Here is a 16,560-nt window from a genome sequence, read left to right on the forward strand (position 1 = left end):
CTTTCTATTTCATCAAAAACTAGTTTTTTAGCTTTTTAAAAGTTAATAATAAATCAGCACGTTTGTTTCAGCTTATAACTTCTAAAATGTAGAAAAGTAGAAGTCAACGATAAGCTGTAAACAGCCAAGTTCTGGTCCCTTTCTTGTGGGCACACACTGGAAAATCTTGTGGTAATGGACAAAACTCTTATTTGTTTTTCAACATGAAAAAAGCTGTGTTCGTCACAGAAATGGTTGCTTCTACGGCATGCAGCCGATTCAAGAGTCATTCTTCCAGAATTCTTCTAGACAGAGATATAATACATGGATCCAGAGAAGAAAACTACTAGAAACGGAAAAACAGGAAGGATCATTAATCATTTAATATGCAATCAAGGTATCATCACTGGTGCAAATTACATTCTCCAACCAAACCCAAATCACATTGCACCAAAAGTTGCAAAACAAAAAAAAACAGCATGGACTGATGTGCCTTTCTTCCCTCACAATTCGTCCTTTCGCTTGCTCACATGAGCAACAAGATTACAGAACCGGAGAAGATTACACATTACGCAAACTTTACAGTACATGGGAAACCTTAAAGCTATTTGCGCAGGAGATATGTGCTGTGACACCGTCAGGGTTCGCAGTGCTTCAGGCTCTAATACAGCACTGGAAATAGCTGAGGAACTTCTTCTTTCCCTGCATCAATAGCAATGGATGGAGTTACTAGCCAGCCTTTGGTAGCGTTGGTCAATTACATGCAACGGAATGCAACGTGCAAAAATGGTGGAAAAACACTGAAGATGATCAATCATAAGCAACCGAATGCATGATGGTAACCAAAGGAAAAGTTGAACATGCAATTGTTTGCTTTTAAGAAGACTTTGAAGATGTCATACAAAGTGTCTAAAAAATTGTGGTCCTCATGAGTACGTGGAATATGAAAAACCATGAGTCACCAAAATAACTGTATAACACATTCACACCAACTTTACGAGTAGTTAGTTAATTGCGGCTGTAGTTCTTCATCAGGCAGTACATCAATAGAATAGTAAACTAACAGTATAAGATGTCACCACCTGAAAGGGACTAATCGCAATTCTTCTCTTGAAGGGAAGGAAGTGTACTTAATCACGGCCAACTAAACCACATCTAGTTTCTTCCCTGGTAAGATTAGCTCTAACCACCTGCCCTAATTGTACTCTTTCGTATGTCTATCCCTAAAGCTACTCATGACCTAATTGATTCACATCATTTTAATTACATCATATCATACATCTACTGGTAAGATTAGCTCAAATAACACGCAGAAAGGAGAACCTAAATGCATTCGTATGATCCTGTTAGGTCCTCAGTGGACCACATCTCCTAATGCCGATTGGACTAGTATCAAGTAAACCCACACATTAACACACCTTACAAATCCAGGGAAAAAGAAGAAGAAATGTTAATGCATATATGAGTGCCCTGATCGACTTTTCTGCTCCCCAATGAATCAGCACATGGTGCAATTGCCGATTGGACCAACATCATGCTGAAGCTACTCAAACCTGCCACTGATGGATGGCGACGTTGTATGCCCTCAAGTACAATCATAAATCTAATTTATTTTGCCCCTGATTACCTAACCCCAAATGGACGATGACATGGCCCATAGATCAGTACAGCTAATAATTTAGGGGAATGCAGATTTGGAGGGTAGGAAAAATTTATGGGCATGTCCTTGTCATCCAAGTTGGGACAAGCGCTACTACTGCTACTACTGTCCACTGCATGCGCATAATTGGATGCATTATCCTGCGCTATCACAATGGCTGCATCAGATTCAGCCACACTTCCAATCTCTCCATCTCAGCAAAGGCCATTGCATCGCTCCTAAATTGCTGATGTGGTACATGGCAATTATGCGAATGTGATGATACTCGGATTGGCCTCGCACGTGCACTACCATAAAAATTTAGCTTAATATACACCTGACCTGTTATTTTTTCTTAAAACTGAACCATTCGAGAACAATCAGAACAATTGGCGTTGCTACTATAAACTAGGTTCTCTTCTCTCCTCCAACAATTTGCTAACTGGGGATCGGTATTACTACCGTCTGCAATTTAAATGCGCACGCATCTAATTTTGCCTCATCAAAATTTTCCAAGGTTTATTTAAAAAAATGGCCAGAAATTCCAATTCTCTAGAGCAAAATTTCTACCATTTGATCATTTTTGTTACTTCAATTTTACACCTGCAATTAACTCTAACCAACAAAACTCGATCAGGCAATGGAGACTCTACCTCCCAAGCCAACGGAGCTAACAAACTAAATTAATCAACGCACACAAGTCATGTACGATAACGAATTAACATTCTAGTAGCATTGGTGAAGTTAATCCTGAGATGTTACTGTGGGGGAGTCGTCGTGGAGCGGCCGGTGGTGGTCGTCGGCGGCCGCCGCGGCGGCCTTTGCGGGATGGGCCTGCGCCTTTAGGTCCTCGTCGCCGCCGAGGCTGGCCCTGGAGAGCTCGCGCTTGTTCTGCTTGCGCATCTCCCGGATCTTGGAGAAGTCCATGGAGTAGTCCGGCACGGCGCCGTTCTTGACGTCCCACTCCCCGAACGCCGGCACCGTCATCCACCCCACTGCGCCCCCCTGCTGCTCCTCCTGCGCACGGGAACCAGAGACACGATTCCGCTCGTGAGCCGAGAGACGGACAAAGATTGAAATTCTGCGCGCTGCTTTTGCGCGATTAAGGTCGCGGAGGAACAAGGATGGGGAGGGAAGCTTGAGAAGCATCTGTTCCCCTTTAGCGCCTTGCCTCCGAATTGTTCTACAGCAAGAGTTCAGCTTTCTTTCTTTCTTCCTCTCGGTGAAATTCGGGGGGACAATGAACGAAAACGTGCTCAGAATCGAGGAGAAATTTCCCCAATAAACCAAGCAAAAGAAACCCCAGGAACAGAGCCATGGAAAACTGGAAGCTAGCTAGCTGCTCGTACCTCCTTGCGGTTCTCCTTCTCCATGGATGCTAAGCCTCCCTCTCTTTCTTCTCGTTGCTGTCTGTGTCCAACTTGTCCTCTTCTTGCCGCCGGAGAAGATCACGAGCGGCTTCCAGGAGACGTTGCTTATGAAACCCAAGAGGAAGAGGCGTTGGCACGAGCTGCGACTGCTAATTTTTATTAGAATATATTTAAAATATCTCTTTAAAATTTGATATTATAAAATTATTTTTAAGGGCAAATTTACATATATGATTTTAAAATTTTCAAACTAAATATTTTAAAAACTATTATTAATCAAAGTTTTAAAATTTTGATTAAATATTTTCTAAAACAATATGTATTTATTGCCGAATTAAGTAATATTTTTCTTTTCTAGTCACTCAATGCTATTAGAAATATTTAAATATTTACCAAAGTTTTTCTAATACGGTACCATCTCACATGTAACCAGAGATGACCAAATGGATCACTCGGGTCGGCCCGGCATGAGCCCACCTTAGCACGACCCGATAGGCCTGATTACTGTAATGAGCCGTGCCGTGCCGTGCTAGCCCGCGTGCCGCGTCCTCGGCCCATGGCATGGCCCATCTTCTACCGTGCCATGTTGGGTCGGCCCATGGCACGATCAGCACGTTGGGCTCCGGCACGGTGAAGGCACGCTCGGTCCGTCAGCACTTTAAAAATAGAAAAAAATAAAAAATAATAGCTAAAAAATTCCAAAAAAAATTATAGAAAATAAATAGATAAGAGCTTTATTGATTGATTGCCTCGTTAAAAACCTTTCTACTATAAGAAAAAAATAGTACAACCTATAATTATGCTCCAAAAATTACATGATTTTATTAGAAACCCTAGAATTTTGCTTGCAATATTTAATATGCTTCCTCAAGTGTTTCGTTCTATTTATAGATCTGGCACCTAATTCATTGCTGCATATATTACACTTAGCAAATCTTACCTGTTCCCCATTAATTTCTCTAAAGACCTTTTCAAAATATTGCCACGCCCATGAGCATGCACGCGAGTTCTTGACGTCTTGATCCATAAATTGAAAATATGGAATTGATTTCTTGATGTGAAGTGGCTACTGACTACTTGGCTAGCAATTAGGAAAAGAGAGATGGGTGGCCGATAAGATCATATGGAGCTTGAGATGGTATTTATAAACCAAGACAAGAGGTGGGTGGGGTCGTGGGGGTCGTTTTCGAAAAAATAAAGAAAAAACATTAATAAAATAAAAAACTTAGAAATAATAGGGATATATAATTAATTCTAAAAATAAGTTTTATTGATAGGTTGTCTCATTAAAAACCTTTCTAGCAAAGGAAAAAAAAGTACAACCTAGCTCAGAAAATTTAAAATTACACGTTCTCATCAACATCTAGATACAAATTTTAGAATGATTATTCAAGCACAGTGTTCTCTGCAGTGTGTTGCATTCGTGTTTCAACTTGTTCCCAATCTTTTAATATAGTGAGTATTTCAACCATCTCACTTGAAACCAAAGTCTGCAACTATTTGAGATATTTTTTCAGCAATATTTTCACTGGTATGCGCGTTGTCAATCAACCGAAAACCTATTCTCTTTTCTAATTCTCAATCATTATTAACAAAATGAGCAACCACACTAAGATAATCCTCTCTGGTCCTACCTACCTATATGTTTGAAGTCAAAGCAACTGAAAATGTACATATTTGCAACATTTTTTTAAGCTTGCTATGACACGCATTGTAGTATTTTACCATATCCCTACTAGTTGTCTGTCTAGAAACATGCGTGAACTTAGGATTATGAGCTTCCTTAATGTAATCTTCAAATGCAGCAGACTCACCGATATTGAGTGGTAGATCTGCTCTTGCAATAAAGCGACATAGCTCTTTTCGAGCATTGGCGAAGTCGTACTCCCAATGACGAACAGAGCCGTCGGGGTTGTATTGCAACACCATCTGCTTCATGGCTGCTCCACTCTTTCGCTTGCAACTTGTGGCGTGCCTCTTCAAGTGCCCCGTTCCACCTAAGGATTTTGCAGATAATTCATGTTTGCAAATATAACACCTAGCATACCTGATACTTACCCCATCTTCCTCTTTGCAGAACCTTTCAAAGTCTTACCAAACTTTAAAAGTACCGGCTCTTGATCTTTTAGACTCGGTGCTTGCTAATGTGTGCGCACTTGTAGAGCCTGACGATGGAGGTGCTGCAGCATCACCTGCATGTGAACCAACCGGAGGTTCACTGTCGGGTCCATCATCACATACAGCACTGGTATCAAAGGGGCTGTACTCCCCTGTGAGTCCTTGGAGAAAAAAATCATGATCCCCGGTATCTATGATCAATATCGAATGGCACTAAAAAATTGTAAATATTCAGAGTTAGAAATAATCAAGTAATAAAACTAATAATAAAATAAGACTGAACAACGATGCAAAAAAATTACCAAGATTTCTTCAACTTCAAGACAGCAGGTCAGGATGATGATGGTTTTGGAATTGCTCGGATTTTTTTGCAACAATTTAAACTAATTTTGCCAAATTATCGCTAATTATCAAGAACTTTGAGACAAGAATGAGAGGAGGAAACAAGAGAGAAAATGGTGTTGCTGGTGTGGAATGGAAGGACAAGGTGCTCCTCTATTATATAGGTGAAAGATGGTGATTTTTACAATTTTTTTTTGAATTTTTGGAGCTCAAACGGTCATAAAACGGCTATAAAATTCAAAAATATTGAGTTAACAGGTTAAACGGGTCGGTCCGTTTAACCAGTTAACCCGCGTGCCCCTGCGTGTCGGCTGGGCCCGCAACGACTACTGCCGGCCCAGGCGTGCCCGCTGGGCCGTGCCATGCCACCGCGCATCCACTGTGCCGTGCCGCCTGGGCCGCCTCGTGCCCGGCCCGTGCCGTGCCGTGCCGGGCTGGACCGTGCCCGTGCCGGCCCGGCCCATCTAAGCTCAGGTCGGTCCATGTTGCACGGCCTATTTGAACATCTTTACGTGTAACGATATTAAAGTTTCCTAACTTTACATTGGTACTAGGTTGGGCCTCTAGGTTAATATCCGATAAGACCCTAACAAATTAAATAAATATAAGAAAGTTTTTGTACTCGAAAAAGGATTGAGATAAAATTTGCCCACTGTTTTTGGGTGGATAGTGCCGGCCACAGGGTGTATTTTGTTGTCTAAATCTCCTTTGTCTTGTGAATATATATAATTTTATAAAAAAAATGTGTTTGCTTATATGCATCTATTGTTTCAGTTTGGTCTGACAGATACAAATATATGATCGCATCATGACCCAGCCTAGCCTGATGGATGCATACTCTACATTCGCTCATGCAGACGAACCTACTTATTAGTGTCACAAAATTATCTTTATACGAGTAAATTAATCACAATCAACTTTTACATCTACTCATACGATCTCAGATTCAATCAAGTAAACAAAAACTTAACTTGTTTCTAAAAATTCAACTAACCAAACATTCTTCTTTTCAACAAATATAACTCCGTTCAATCTGTTTTCACTTGGTCTATGATACAGCTCTACGAAACCTGAAAACCAAACACACCCATGATATTCTGCATTTGCAAGGGCGAATTCCTCTTCACCCTTGCTCCGACGCTACCTGCCTGAAACATTCAGGGTTTCTGCCAACTTCAGAGCAAGCATCTATGAAATGCGTCTGGTAATTTGCTGTCTATTTCGATTCCTTTTACCTTTGGCCATCAAACCAAAAACTCAAATCCGATCTGCCAAATGTGGTACTTAGGTAAGTAGCACATCTTCACTCAAAACTGAGATCCATCAGCTCAAAGAACCAACAAATGATCGGAAGGGTTTTCAGTCTCTTGCAAGTCACACACCAGATCTTCAAATACGAGAAAAAGAAGCCACACACCATCCTCTAAAGATACATTCACCCTCACAAACAAAAACTAAGCGATTGGTGGCACACAGCCAAATATACAGCTATAGAACAAACAGCTACAACAAACACACACCATCCCATCCTAGCTTGCGAACGCTTGCACGTCTAGTGTGCTTCTGTAGTCCTGGAAACTGGCAGCGGGGATGCCGAGCCTGACATGCGCCGCGGCGAGGGCTGCGCCCTCATGGGCGACCTAGGGATAGCTCCTGATGACGTTCTTCGTGTGTCAACCTGTGGTGTAGTGACGTTGTACTTGGGGTCCTGCAGCTGCTCCAGCTTCTCCAGGATCTCCGACATCTGGGGCCGCATCTTGGCCTCGTTGCGGATGCACTGCAGGGCGATGCTCGCGACGGCGTGGGCATCTTTCTTCGGGTACTGCCCGCCCAGCTTCGAGTCCATGATGCGGTAGAGCCGGCGCTTGTCGCTCAGGTAGGGTCGTGCCCACTCAACCAGGTTCTGCTCTGATACCAGTTTTGATTTGTCTAGGGCTCGCCTTCCTGTCAGTAGCTCGAGCAGCACGACACCGAAGCTGTAGACATCTGCCTTTACGGAGAGGCGACCTGCACCATTTTTCAACAATTTATGAGAAGATACGGTACCAACACACATTTTAGAGCTCAGCACTTTCTTGTCATTCACATTTTTACCAGTTAATCTTCTTGTATGCCCAATATTAAAGAATGGATATTGTAAATGTAAACTTCTCTATTTTACATGTAACTATACACAGTAAAGGAATCACCTACTGTTTTACTTCTAACACAATTCAAGAATGGACCAGTGACCTCTTGTCACAGTTTAGTTTGAAATGGATCGGACCATTTATTCCTGAAATGCCAATTTTTTATGAGAGTAATTCAGAAAAAGAAGGCACTTAGCAAATAGCAACTAAAACATCTTCTTAGTGCAGAAAATCAGAAAGTGTTTTTACAAAATATACACCATGACGCCGATAACCATAATAGGGAAATTCTAAGATAACACCAAGAATCCTTAGTATTTTTCATCAGGTATATACAAAAACGCTGAGAGCTTTAGTGCAAGCGTAATTTCAAGGCCACAAACAAATAAGCCTCCATATTAGGCAAAAGATGATTAAACGAACTCAAAGTTAAAGACCACTAAGCAGGAGCTTATATTGAACATGTGGGTGATATAAAGAAACTCTAATTCTAGTTGATAAGTTGACTGTATATAGTACTAGTATTGATAATTTGAAGAGAGACAGGAGTCGACCAAATCTAACATAGGAGATGTATGTAAACAGAGACTTAAGGAATGAAATATCTTTAAAGAACTATCTACGGATAGAAGCGTATGGAAGTTAGTAATCCACATACCAGAACCATAACTTATGCGTTAGTCTCCTTATACCGTTATTACTTTTATATTTTACTATTACTAGTATCTTTATTATCATTATTGTTTTCTTACCATCTTTTTAGTGGGACCTTGTGGGTTTCATCTGTAGCCTACCCTAACTTACTTAAGACAAATGGTTTGTTGTTGGTGGTGGTGAAAGGAGTACAGACACACTGCCGTTTGATATGTTTGTACCAACTTACAATCAAGAGTTAAGTTGAGACGGTGTTCTAACCTGTTGCAACATATTCTGGAGCTGCATAACCTCGTGTACCCATGACTTGTGTAGAAACATGGGTTCTATCCCCAGTTGGACCTGCTTTTGCCAAGCCAAAGTCTGAAAGCTTTGCATTGAACTCCTGCATTCATGGGAAAGAAGTTAAAAAATGAACTTTTGCCAAAGTAAAACTTTGCTCAGAACAAGGGTGAGTAGCCATTTTCCATGTATACCGAGTCAAGGAGAATGTTTGATGCCTTGAAATCCCGGTATATAACTTGGTTCTCAGCATCATGCAAAAATGATAAACCCTTAGCAGCCCCAATAGAAACTTTAAGTCTTATTCCCCAGGGTAAAGGATCCGCGCCTCCTAAAAGAATGGAAAGTTTCCGTTGAACTTGGGGCAAATTTTAAGATATTGAACCCATGGATTTCACAAAAAAATGCAATAGAATAAAAAACATACGTCTGAATAGATGATTCTCCAAACTTCCTTTAGGCATGTACTCATACACCAGCAGTCGGTTATTACCATCGGAGCAATAACCAATGAGCTTAACAAGATTCTGGTGCTGAAGTTGGCCCAGGTAGTCAACCTCTGTCTGCAGAAGAGCACTCCCAGTCAAAACAAACATTAAAGTATCTCTGAGAAACTTGAGAATATGGGCTAAAGCACTGGCAAACTTACCAGCCATTCCTTGTGGCCCTGGAAACCTTCTGGTTTTAGTTTCTTGATGGCTACAACCATACCACTTCCTGGCTTTGAAGGAGCAAGCGTTTGCTCATCAATCCAGCCTTTAAATACAAAGCCAAATCCTCCTTCCCCAATAAGACTGTCTGACCGGAAGTTCCTCGTCGCATTCTTGAGATCACTGAATAAAAATGCCTTCAAATTTGGTGATGATAAGATTTCTCCTTCTGTCCTAGGAGTAGGAAGCTCGCTCCTTTCTTTGTATGAAGGAAGAGTAAAAGATGACAGAGTTGAACCACTTTTCATCGTAGAGGGATTGGATGATGAGCTTGATTTGGTCCCTACTTTCGATTGATCTGATGTGTCAACAATGAACAAAAACCATATGTGTAAGCACAATTGCAGATCATATATACATTCAGCTGCATATGGCTAGTCTAATTAATGACCGACTTCCTTCGCCTTTGCAAATAATGCTGTTCAAAAATCAGAAAAGATTCAATTCGCAACGGGCACAATTATATTTGTAACTTCCACATGACAAACTGAAACTTCTCGTCCCACCCAAACATGTAAATTTCAGGAAACAAGTTTCCATTTATGTCAGACACATGCTAATTCCAACAGAATGGAGCTCCGACGCTGAGCTTATTAAATAGCCTTATGATTGGGCATACGATTTCACAGCCATCAGACGACTATTGAAGAACAATTCCAATGGCTCAAATGCTATGTGAGCGCACATCAATCCGGAGTAAAACATGGGAAATGGTAATTCCTTGTTGTCATTTTCTTCTAAACAAAAATACATGTTTCCTCTTCTAAAAGACAAATTCCTACCATATACTGGGATTCAATAGCTAACACCCTGAAACAAATAAGGAAAGAACAAAGCGAGGGCAACCGAACAAACAGGCACAAGAATAGGCAGCAAAAGGCTAGCAGCACTGCAGCAGTAGCTTGCTCCATCCCACACCCAATCACCGGTAAAGCTAAAAGCGCGCATCTGGAACGAGCTCGCTTCGCAACGGCATCAAATCAGAACCCGCAAGGCAGGAGAACCCAGCATCCCCTGAGCAGCCAGCCGGCCATTACCGCCGGATCCACGGCTGCGCGATTAAGACTGCTAAGAAATCAAAGAAGAAGGAGCTTGTGCAGGCGCACTCACAGGCCGCGTTGTGGTCCATCCGCGCCTCCGTGTCCATGCAGTTCCCCATCTCTCGACTCCCCGCCTCTCCACTCCAATCTGCCAGCCAAGCCAATCTACCGGCCACCTATCGACCGGCCGCACGGCACGCCTGGATGCCTCCCCTCCAGATGGGGAGCTGCCTCCTCGTACGCACTGGGGACTCGGGGGTCAACGCCAAGAACCGCCGGCACCAAACGTCAGCCCCCTCAAAAATCCAATCTTTGGAAGATCTGAGCCGAGCCCGACCGCCAACCCACGGCGGCAGAAGCTCACAAGAACCCCCCGGGGTCAGGTATTAGACCCTTTTGATATAAGTGTGGTCAGATAATTGCAGTGATGCATCTGATTCACTGGACTTTAGTGCATGGTTATACCTTTTCTCATCCCGTCTTTCAAGCTTAGCAACCTAAGTGGAGCACACAAGATCCTATCACGATAAATATATTGATATGGCATTAAGTTAGAACACTAAAGGGGAATTTTGCTCTAGAGTTAGTCTTCTATAGTGGTAAATACAATTATTTTGCTTATAAAAGGTATTAAGTGACTTGCAAGGTGTTTTTGCATTTTTGCACTCCTCTCACTAATAAATATCGTGATAGCCATTGTTTTATAATCTTCTTGCTAGACGTTGTGTTTCTAAAACCGATCTACGCCTCTCCTGCATTCACATATACCTAAATCGTGTAGTGTTGGTCGCATGTTCATAATAGCATTCAGACTCATGTATTTTATTGAACCAGATGAGTTAGTCTCGAGGGAACAAAATGATTAGGACGTCTCTCGTACTAAGATTCCTTGCGATCCAACCATATTAGGTTAGAGAGCTGGACCATAATAGCTCTTCCGCATCCCAAGTGTGTTGCCCTCCTAGGCATGCAATATTAAGTAATCCAAATCAACCCACAATACTAATTAACGGTGGATAATCATCTTTTTTAAGGTACTAAATTGAACTCTATGAATGAGCTAAATGAAGGTTGTGTTAATGAGAAACATCTCTAGGAAACCGCTAAAAAGCATTGAACATGTGGTTCTGATTTTCGATAATTTCTTTAAAAAATCGTTCGAGTCAATTTAAAAATCCTCTTAGGTCACATAAAGGTGCATGCTTTTGAAGATAAATATGAAAATGAGGTTTTTAATCGCCTAAGAGAAAAATCCAAAGATCCAAAATTGTCATGTCAGGATCCTTGCCGGCCAATTGAGATAGATTTGTTTACTAGTCAGATACGTCTGCTTGACTGACGCCTCTATTCAGTATAAATTTTTGGTTCTCTTTGTCACGATTAATTTCCTTATCGTGCTGTCCACGTCAGGACTGGAAAACTTACGCCAGGTTCATTTAGGATCAGTTTGTTGGATGGATGTAATGATTCGGAGATGGTCATTTATTTTTCTAACAGTTTGGTTGAATGGATGAATTGGATGGGTGGTTAGAATGGGAGTATATTCCCTGAGACGTTGGTCGGAGCCATCTAGGCTAAAACTGCTGGATGGTGCGATCAGGTTTCATGCTGTTAGTGTTAGCTCTGGTTTCGTGCCTCGTGCGCGTAGTATTTCTAATTTAATATAAGAATTTGTCCTAAATATTTTTATAAGTAAATTAGAACTCACTAGCAACTCGTTTTAATTAGTTTAATCAAAAGACAAAGATAATATTTGATTAAAATTTTCTAAAAAATCTACTTTTATAACTCTTATCAATTTTTAATACTCAAATAAATTCCTAAAATATAAAAAATTCACTAATATTCTTCTCATATGATGTACTAATTTATAAAATATTTCCAACACTAGGTTATTTAGCGAAAATGAGTTTATTTGTAATGCTCTATTTATATACATTTTTATCATTTCATGTGATATTCTTTTTTAATTTAATTTGAATTCAAATAAATTTGATCATGCACAAATTCATTAGAATGCATATAAATATGAATATATCATCCTACCACTCTAATCTCACTAACCAAATAGAAAATTAGCTCATCCTATCCATTCTAAACAAATAAAAACTTATACCATTTCATTAAAAAACATAAATAATCATATCCCATTTAATCTCGCCCTCCAATCAAACGAAAGTGAAAATAATCTGTGTCCGTTTTCGTTTTATGTGGCAGATAAAGATGACCAAATGGGCCAATTGGGCCGGCCCCGCACGGGCCCAACTCGGCACGGCCCAAAATCGGCACAGTCCGATTGGCCCATTTACTGTTACGGGCCATGCCGTGCCGGCCCGCGTGCCGAGCCGTCGGCCCACGGCACGGCCCAACTATCACCGTGCCGTGCCGGGCCGGCCCACGGCACGGTCGGCACGATGGGCCCAGCCGGCACGATGGGCCCGTTCGGCACGGTGGAGGCACGACAGGCCCGTTTGGCACGACGGGCCCGACCGGCACGGTGGAGGCACGACGGGCTAGGTTGGCACGGGAAGGCATGACGGGCCCGGCCGGCACGGTGGAGGCACGTTGGGCCAGTCAGCACTCAAAAAAATAGGGAAAAATAAAAAATAATAGCTAAAAAAATCCAAAAAAACAATAGAAAATATAGAAAATAAATACATAACATCTTTATTGATTGGTTGCCTCGTTAAAAACCTTTCTACTAGAAGGAAAAAAGAGTACAACCTATGATTATGCTCCGAAAATTACATGGTTTCATTAGAAACCTCAGAATTTTGCTTGCAATTTTTAATATGCTTCCTCAAGTGTCCCGTTCTATTTGGAGATCTGGCACCTATTTCTTTGCTGCATATATTACACTTAGCAAATCTTACCCGTTCCCCGTTAATTTCTCTGAAGACCTTTTCAAAATGTTGCCACACTCATGACCATGCACGCGAGTTCTCGGCGTCTTGATCCATGAATTGAAATATGAAATTGGTTTCTTGATGTGAAGTGACTACTGGCTACTTGGCTAGCAAATAGGAAAAGAGAGATGGGTGGGCAGGGTGGGCGATGAGAATACATGGAGTTTGAGATGGAGTAGATGGTATTTATAGGCCACGATGAGAGGAGAGGTAGGTGGGGTGAGGCCGCGGGGGGTATTTTAAAAAAATAAACAAAAAACATGAATAAAAAAAAACTTAGAAATAATAGGGGCACATGATTAATTCTAAAAATAAGCTTTATTGATAGGTTGCTTCATTAAAAACCTTTCTAGCAAAGGAAAAAAGAGTACAACCTAGCTCAGAAAATTTGAAATTACATGTTCTCATCAGCATCTAGATACAAATTTTGGAATGATTCTTCAAGCTCAGTATTTTCTGCAGTGTGTTGCATTCGTGCTTCAGCTTGTTCCCACTCCTTTACTATGGTGAGTATTTCAACCATCTCACTTGACAGATTTGTTCTTCTCTCTTCGATTATCCTTCCTGTAAGACTGAAGGCAGCCTCAGAAGAAACTGTAGATACAGGAACCGTTAACAAATCTCGCGCTAACAGTGAAAGCACTGGATAATTCGTCTTGTGCTCATGCCACCATTGCAGTATGTTGAAGTTTTCTTGTTCGTGGCTGATAACGTCACTGTCGATGAAGGTAGTTAGCTCCCCTCCGGATGTTGGAATTCCGGTGCCCGTAGACGATCGTGACGAAGAGTCTGAACTTCTTGATGAAGAACTTGCACCAAATATTTTCCCCCACGTTGTCGTCTTCTTACTTGTTGTGGGTGCTAGTGGAGGTGAACTCCGCCATACTTTGTTTCATATTTACTATAAACTTCGAATAACTTAGAACGAATATTAGTATAATAATTAGAATAATCATAGCCAAGAACATCACCTAGAATTACGAGAACTCTACAGAAAGCTGCAATTTTAGCTCTATGATCTAAAATAAAGGCAAAGGCGTATAACAAAGGAATTTCTTTCCAATACTTTAAGAATTTAGATTTCATAGGAACTACACAATCTCTTAGAAGATTGTCATTTTCATAGTTGTTTAAATGAGTAGCAATTTCAACAATATTATGCACTACTAAACAAGATGTTGCATAATAAACTCCTGATAAACTCACAGTTGAATCATAAAAAAATTCAAGAAACTCCAGTATCCTTTCAGCAACATACCAATGCGCTTCCGTGAGTAAAGTTTGACCCCCATGCTGATGGTAATGTGTATGAATAAACACACCAAATGTGCTCTTATATGGTATAATATTTTTAAGCATCAAGAAAGTAGAGTTCCATCTCACCGGCATGTCCAGAGTAAACTTACGTGGACGCACACCCATTGCAACACAATACTGTTTATATGCTGCAATTCGTTGGTTAGAGGAGTTCATAAAAGATATTGTAGTACGGAAATCTTCTAAGTATCGCGACAACCTCTTCAAACTGGATTTTACTATAAGATTGATAATATGACAAGCACAACGTTGATGTAACAAGAAAGATTCAGCATAAGTACTAAACAACGGAGTAAGAATATCCATTGCTCTAGAATTTGCACCGACATTATCTAAAGTGAAAGAAAATATTTTATTCGTGAGGCCAAAGTTTGCAACTACTTGAGATATTTTTTCAGCAATATTTTCACCGGTATGCGCGTTGTCAATCAAACGAAAACCTATTATTCTCTTTTCTAATTCCCAATCATTATTAACAAAATGAGCAACCACACTAAGATAATCCTCTCTAGCCCTACCTGCCCATATGTCCGAGGTCAAAGCAACTGAAAATATACATGTTTGCAACATTTCTTTAAGCTTGCTACGACACGCATTGTAGTATTTTACCATATCCCTACTAGTTGTCTGTCTAGAAACATGCGTGAACCTAGGATTATGAGCTTGCTTAATGTAATCTTCAAATGCAGCAGACTCACCGATATTGAGTGGTAGATCCGCTCTTGCAATGAAGCGACATAGCTCTTTTCGAACATTGGCAGAGTCGTACTCCCAATGATGAACAGAGCCGTCGGGGTTGTACTGCAACACCGTCTGCTTCATGGCTGCTCCACTCTTTCGCTTGCAACTTGTGGCGTGCCTCTTCAAGTGCCCCGTTCCACCCGAGGGCTTTGCTGATAATTCATTTTTACAAATATAACACCTAGCATACCTGACACTTACCCCATCTTCCTCTTTGTAGATCCTTTCAAAGTCTTGCCAAACTTCGGAAGTACCGGCTCTTGATCTTTTAGACCCGCTGCTTGCTAATGTGTCCGCACTTGTAGAGCCTGACGATGGAACTGCTGCTGCATCACCTGGATCTGGATGTGAACCAACCGGAGGTTCACCGTCGGGTCCATCATCACCTGCAGCACTGGTATCAAAGGGGCCGTAGTCCCTGTGAGTCTTTGGAGAAAAAAATCATGATCTATGGATGTATCATGATCACCGGCATCCATGATCAATGTCGAATGACACTACAAAAATTACAAATATTCAGAGTTAGAAATAATCAAGTAATAAAACTAATAATAAAATAAGACTCAACAACGATGCAAAAAAATCACCAAGATTTCTTCAACTTCAAGATAGCAAGTCAGCAGGATGACGATTTTGGAATTGCTCGGATTTTTTTGCAACAATTCAAACTAATTTTGCCAAATTATCGCTAATTCTCAGGAACTTTGAGACAAGAATGAGAGGAGGAAACAAGAGAGAAAATGGTGTTGCTGGTGTGGAATGGAAGGGCAAGGTGCTCCTCTATTTATAGGTGAAAAATGGTGATTTTTGCAATTTTTTTGAATTTTTTGGAGCTCAAACGGTCACAAAATGGCTATAAAATTCAAAAATATTGGGTTAACGGGTTAAACGGGCCGTTCAACCCGTTAACCCGCATGCCCCCGCGTGCCGGCCGGGCCGTGCCCCTCGCGGTGGGCCGTGCCGTGTCGTGCCGGCCCGGCTGTGCCGTGGGCCGCTGCGTGCCGAGCCGGCACGGTGGGCCGTGCCGTGCCGGGATGGGCCGCCGCGTTCTCGGGCCGTGCCGTGACAGCCCGGCCCGGCCGTGCCTCCTGGGCCACTCGTGCCTGAGCCGGGCCGTGCTGTGCCGGGTTGTGCCCGTGCCGGCCTGACTCTGCCGGGCCGTGCCGTGCCGGCCCGCTGTGCCGCGCGCTCGGCCCAGGCACGGCCCGTGGTCTCGTGCCGTGCCGGCCCGGCCCATCTCGGCTCGGGTCGGGCCGTGCCTGGGCCGTGCCTACAGTTCCGTGCCTCGGACCGGCCCAGTAAGCACGGCCCATTTGGACATCTTTAGTGGCAG

General features: G+C 41.9%; 2 protein-coding genes and 1 long non-coding RNA gene across 3 annotated transcripts; all 3 read right to left on the reverse strand.

Moving 5' to 3' along the window:
• Positions 1-326: 326 nt before the first annotated feature.
• Positions 327-3,126, reverse strand: LOC133903745 (uncharacterized). Its single transcript, XM_062345198.1, has 3 exons — positions 2,968-3,126; positions 2,381-2,635; positions 327-681 (listed from the first exon to the last, which is right to left on the reverse strand). The coding sequence occupies exons 1-3, from the start codon at positions 2,989-2,991 to the stop codon at positions 634-636; spliced, it is 327 nt and encodes a 108-aa protein (XP_062201182.1). The 5' UTR covers positions 2,992-3,126; the 3' UTR covers positions 327-633.
• Positions 3,127-6,750: 3,624 nt separating this feature from the next.
• On the reverse strand, positions 6,751-10,725 carry LOC133903415 (probable serine/threonine-protein kinase PBL3). The gene is made up of 6 exons (XM_062344789.1): positions 10,334-10,725; positions 9,163-9,521; positions 8,941-9,076; positions 8,708-8,844; positions 8,493-8,616; positions 6,751-7,455 (listed from the first exon to the last, which is right to left on the reverse strand). The coding sequence occupies exons 1-6, from the start codon at positions 10,380-10,382 to the stop codon at positions 7,001-7,003; spliced, it is 1,260 nt and encodes a 419-aa protein (XP_062200773.1). The 5' UTR covers positions 10,383-10,725; the 3' UTR covers positions 6,751-7,000.
• A 4,182-nt stretch (positions 10,726-14,907) lies between these two features.
• On the reverse strand, positions 14,908-16,071 carry LOC133903821 (uncharacterized). Its single transcript, XR_009907366.1, has 2 exons — positions 15,815-16,071; positions 14,908-15,621 (listed from the first exon to the last, which is right to left on the reverse strand). It is a non-coding gene; the product is annotated as an uncharacterized LOC133903821 (long non-coding RNA).
• Between the last annotated feature and the right edge of the window lie 489 nt (positions 16,072-16,560).

Source organism: Phragmites australis, chromosome 21 (assembly GCF_958298935.1).
Source record: "Phragmites australis chromosome 21, lpPhrAust1.1, whole genome shotgun sequence".
Lineage (NCBI taxonomy): Eukaryota > Viridiplantae > Streptophyta > Magnoliopsida > Poales > Poaceae > Phragmites > Phragmites australis.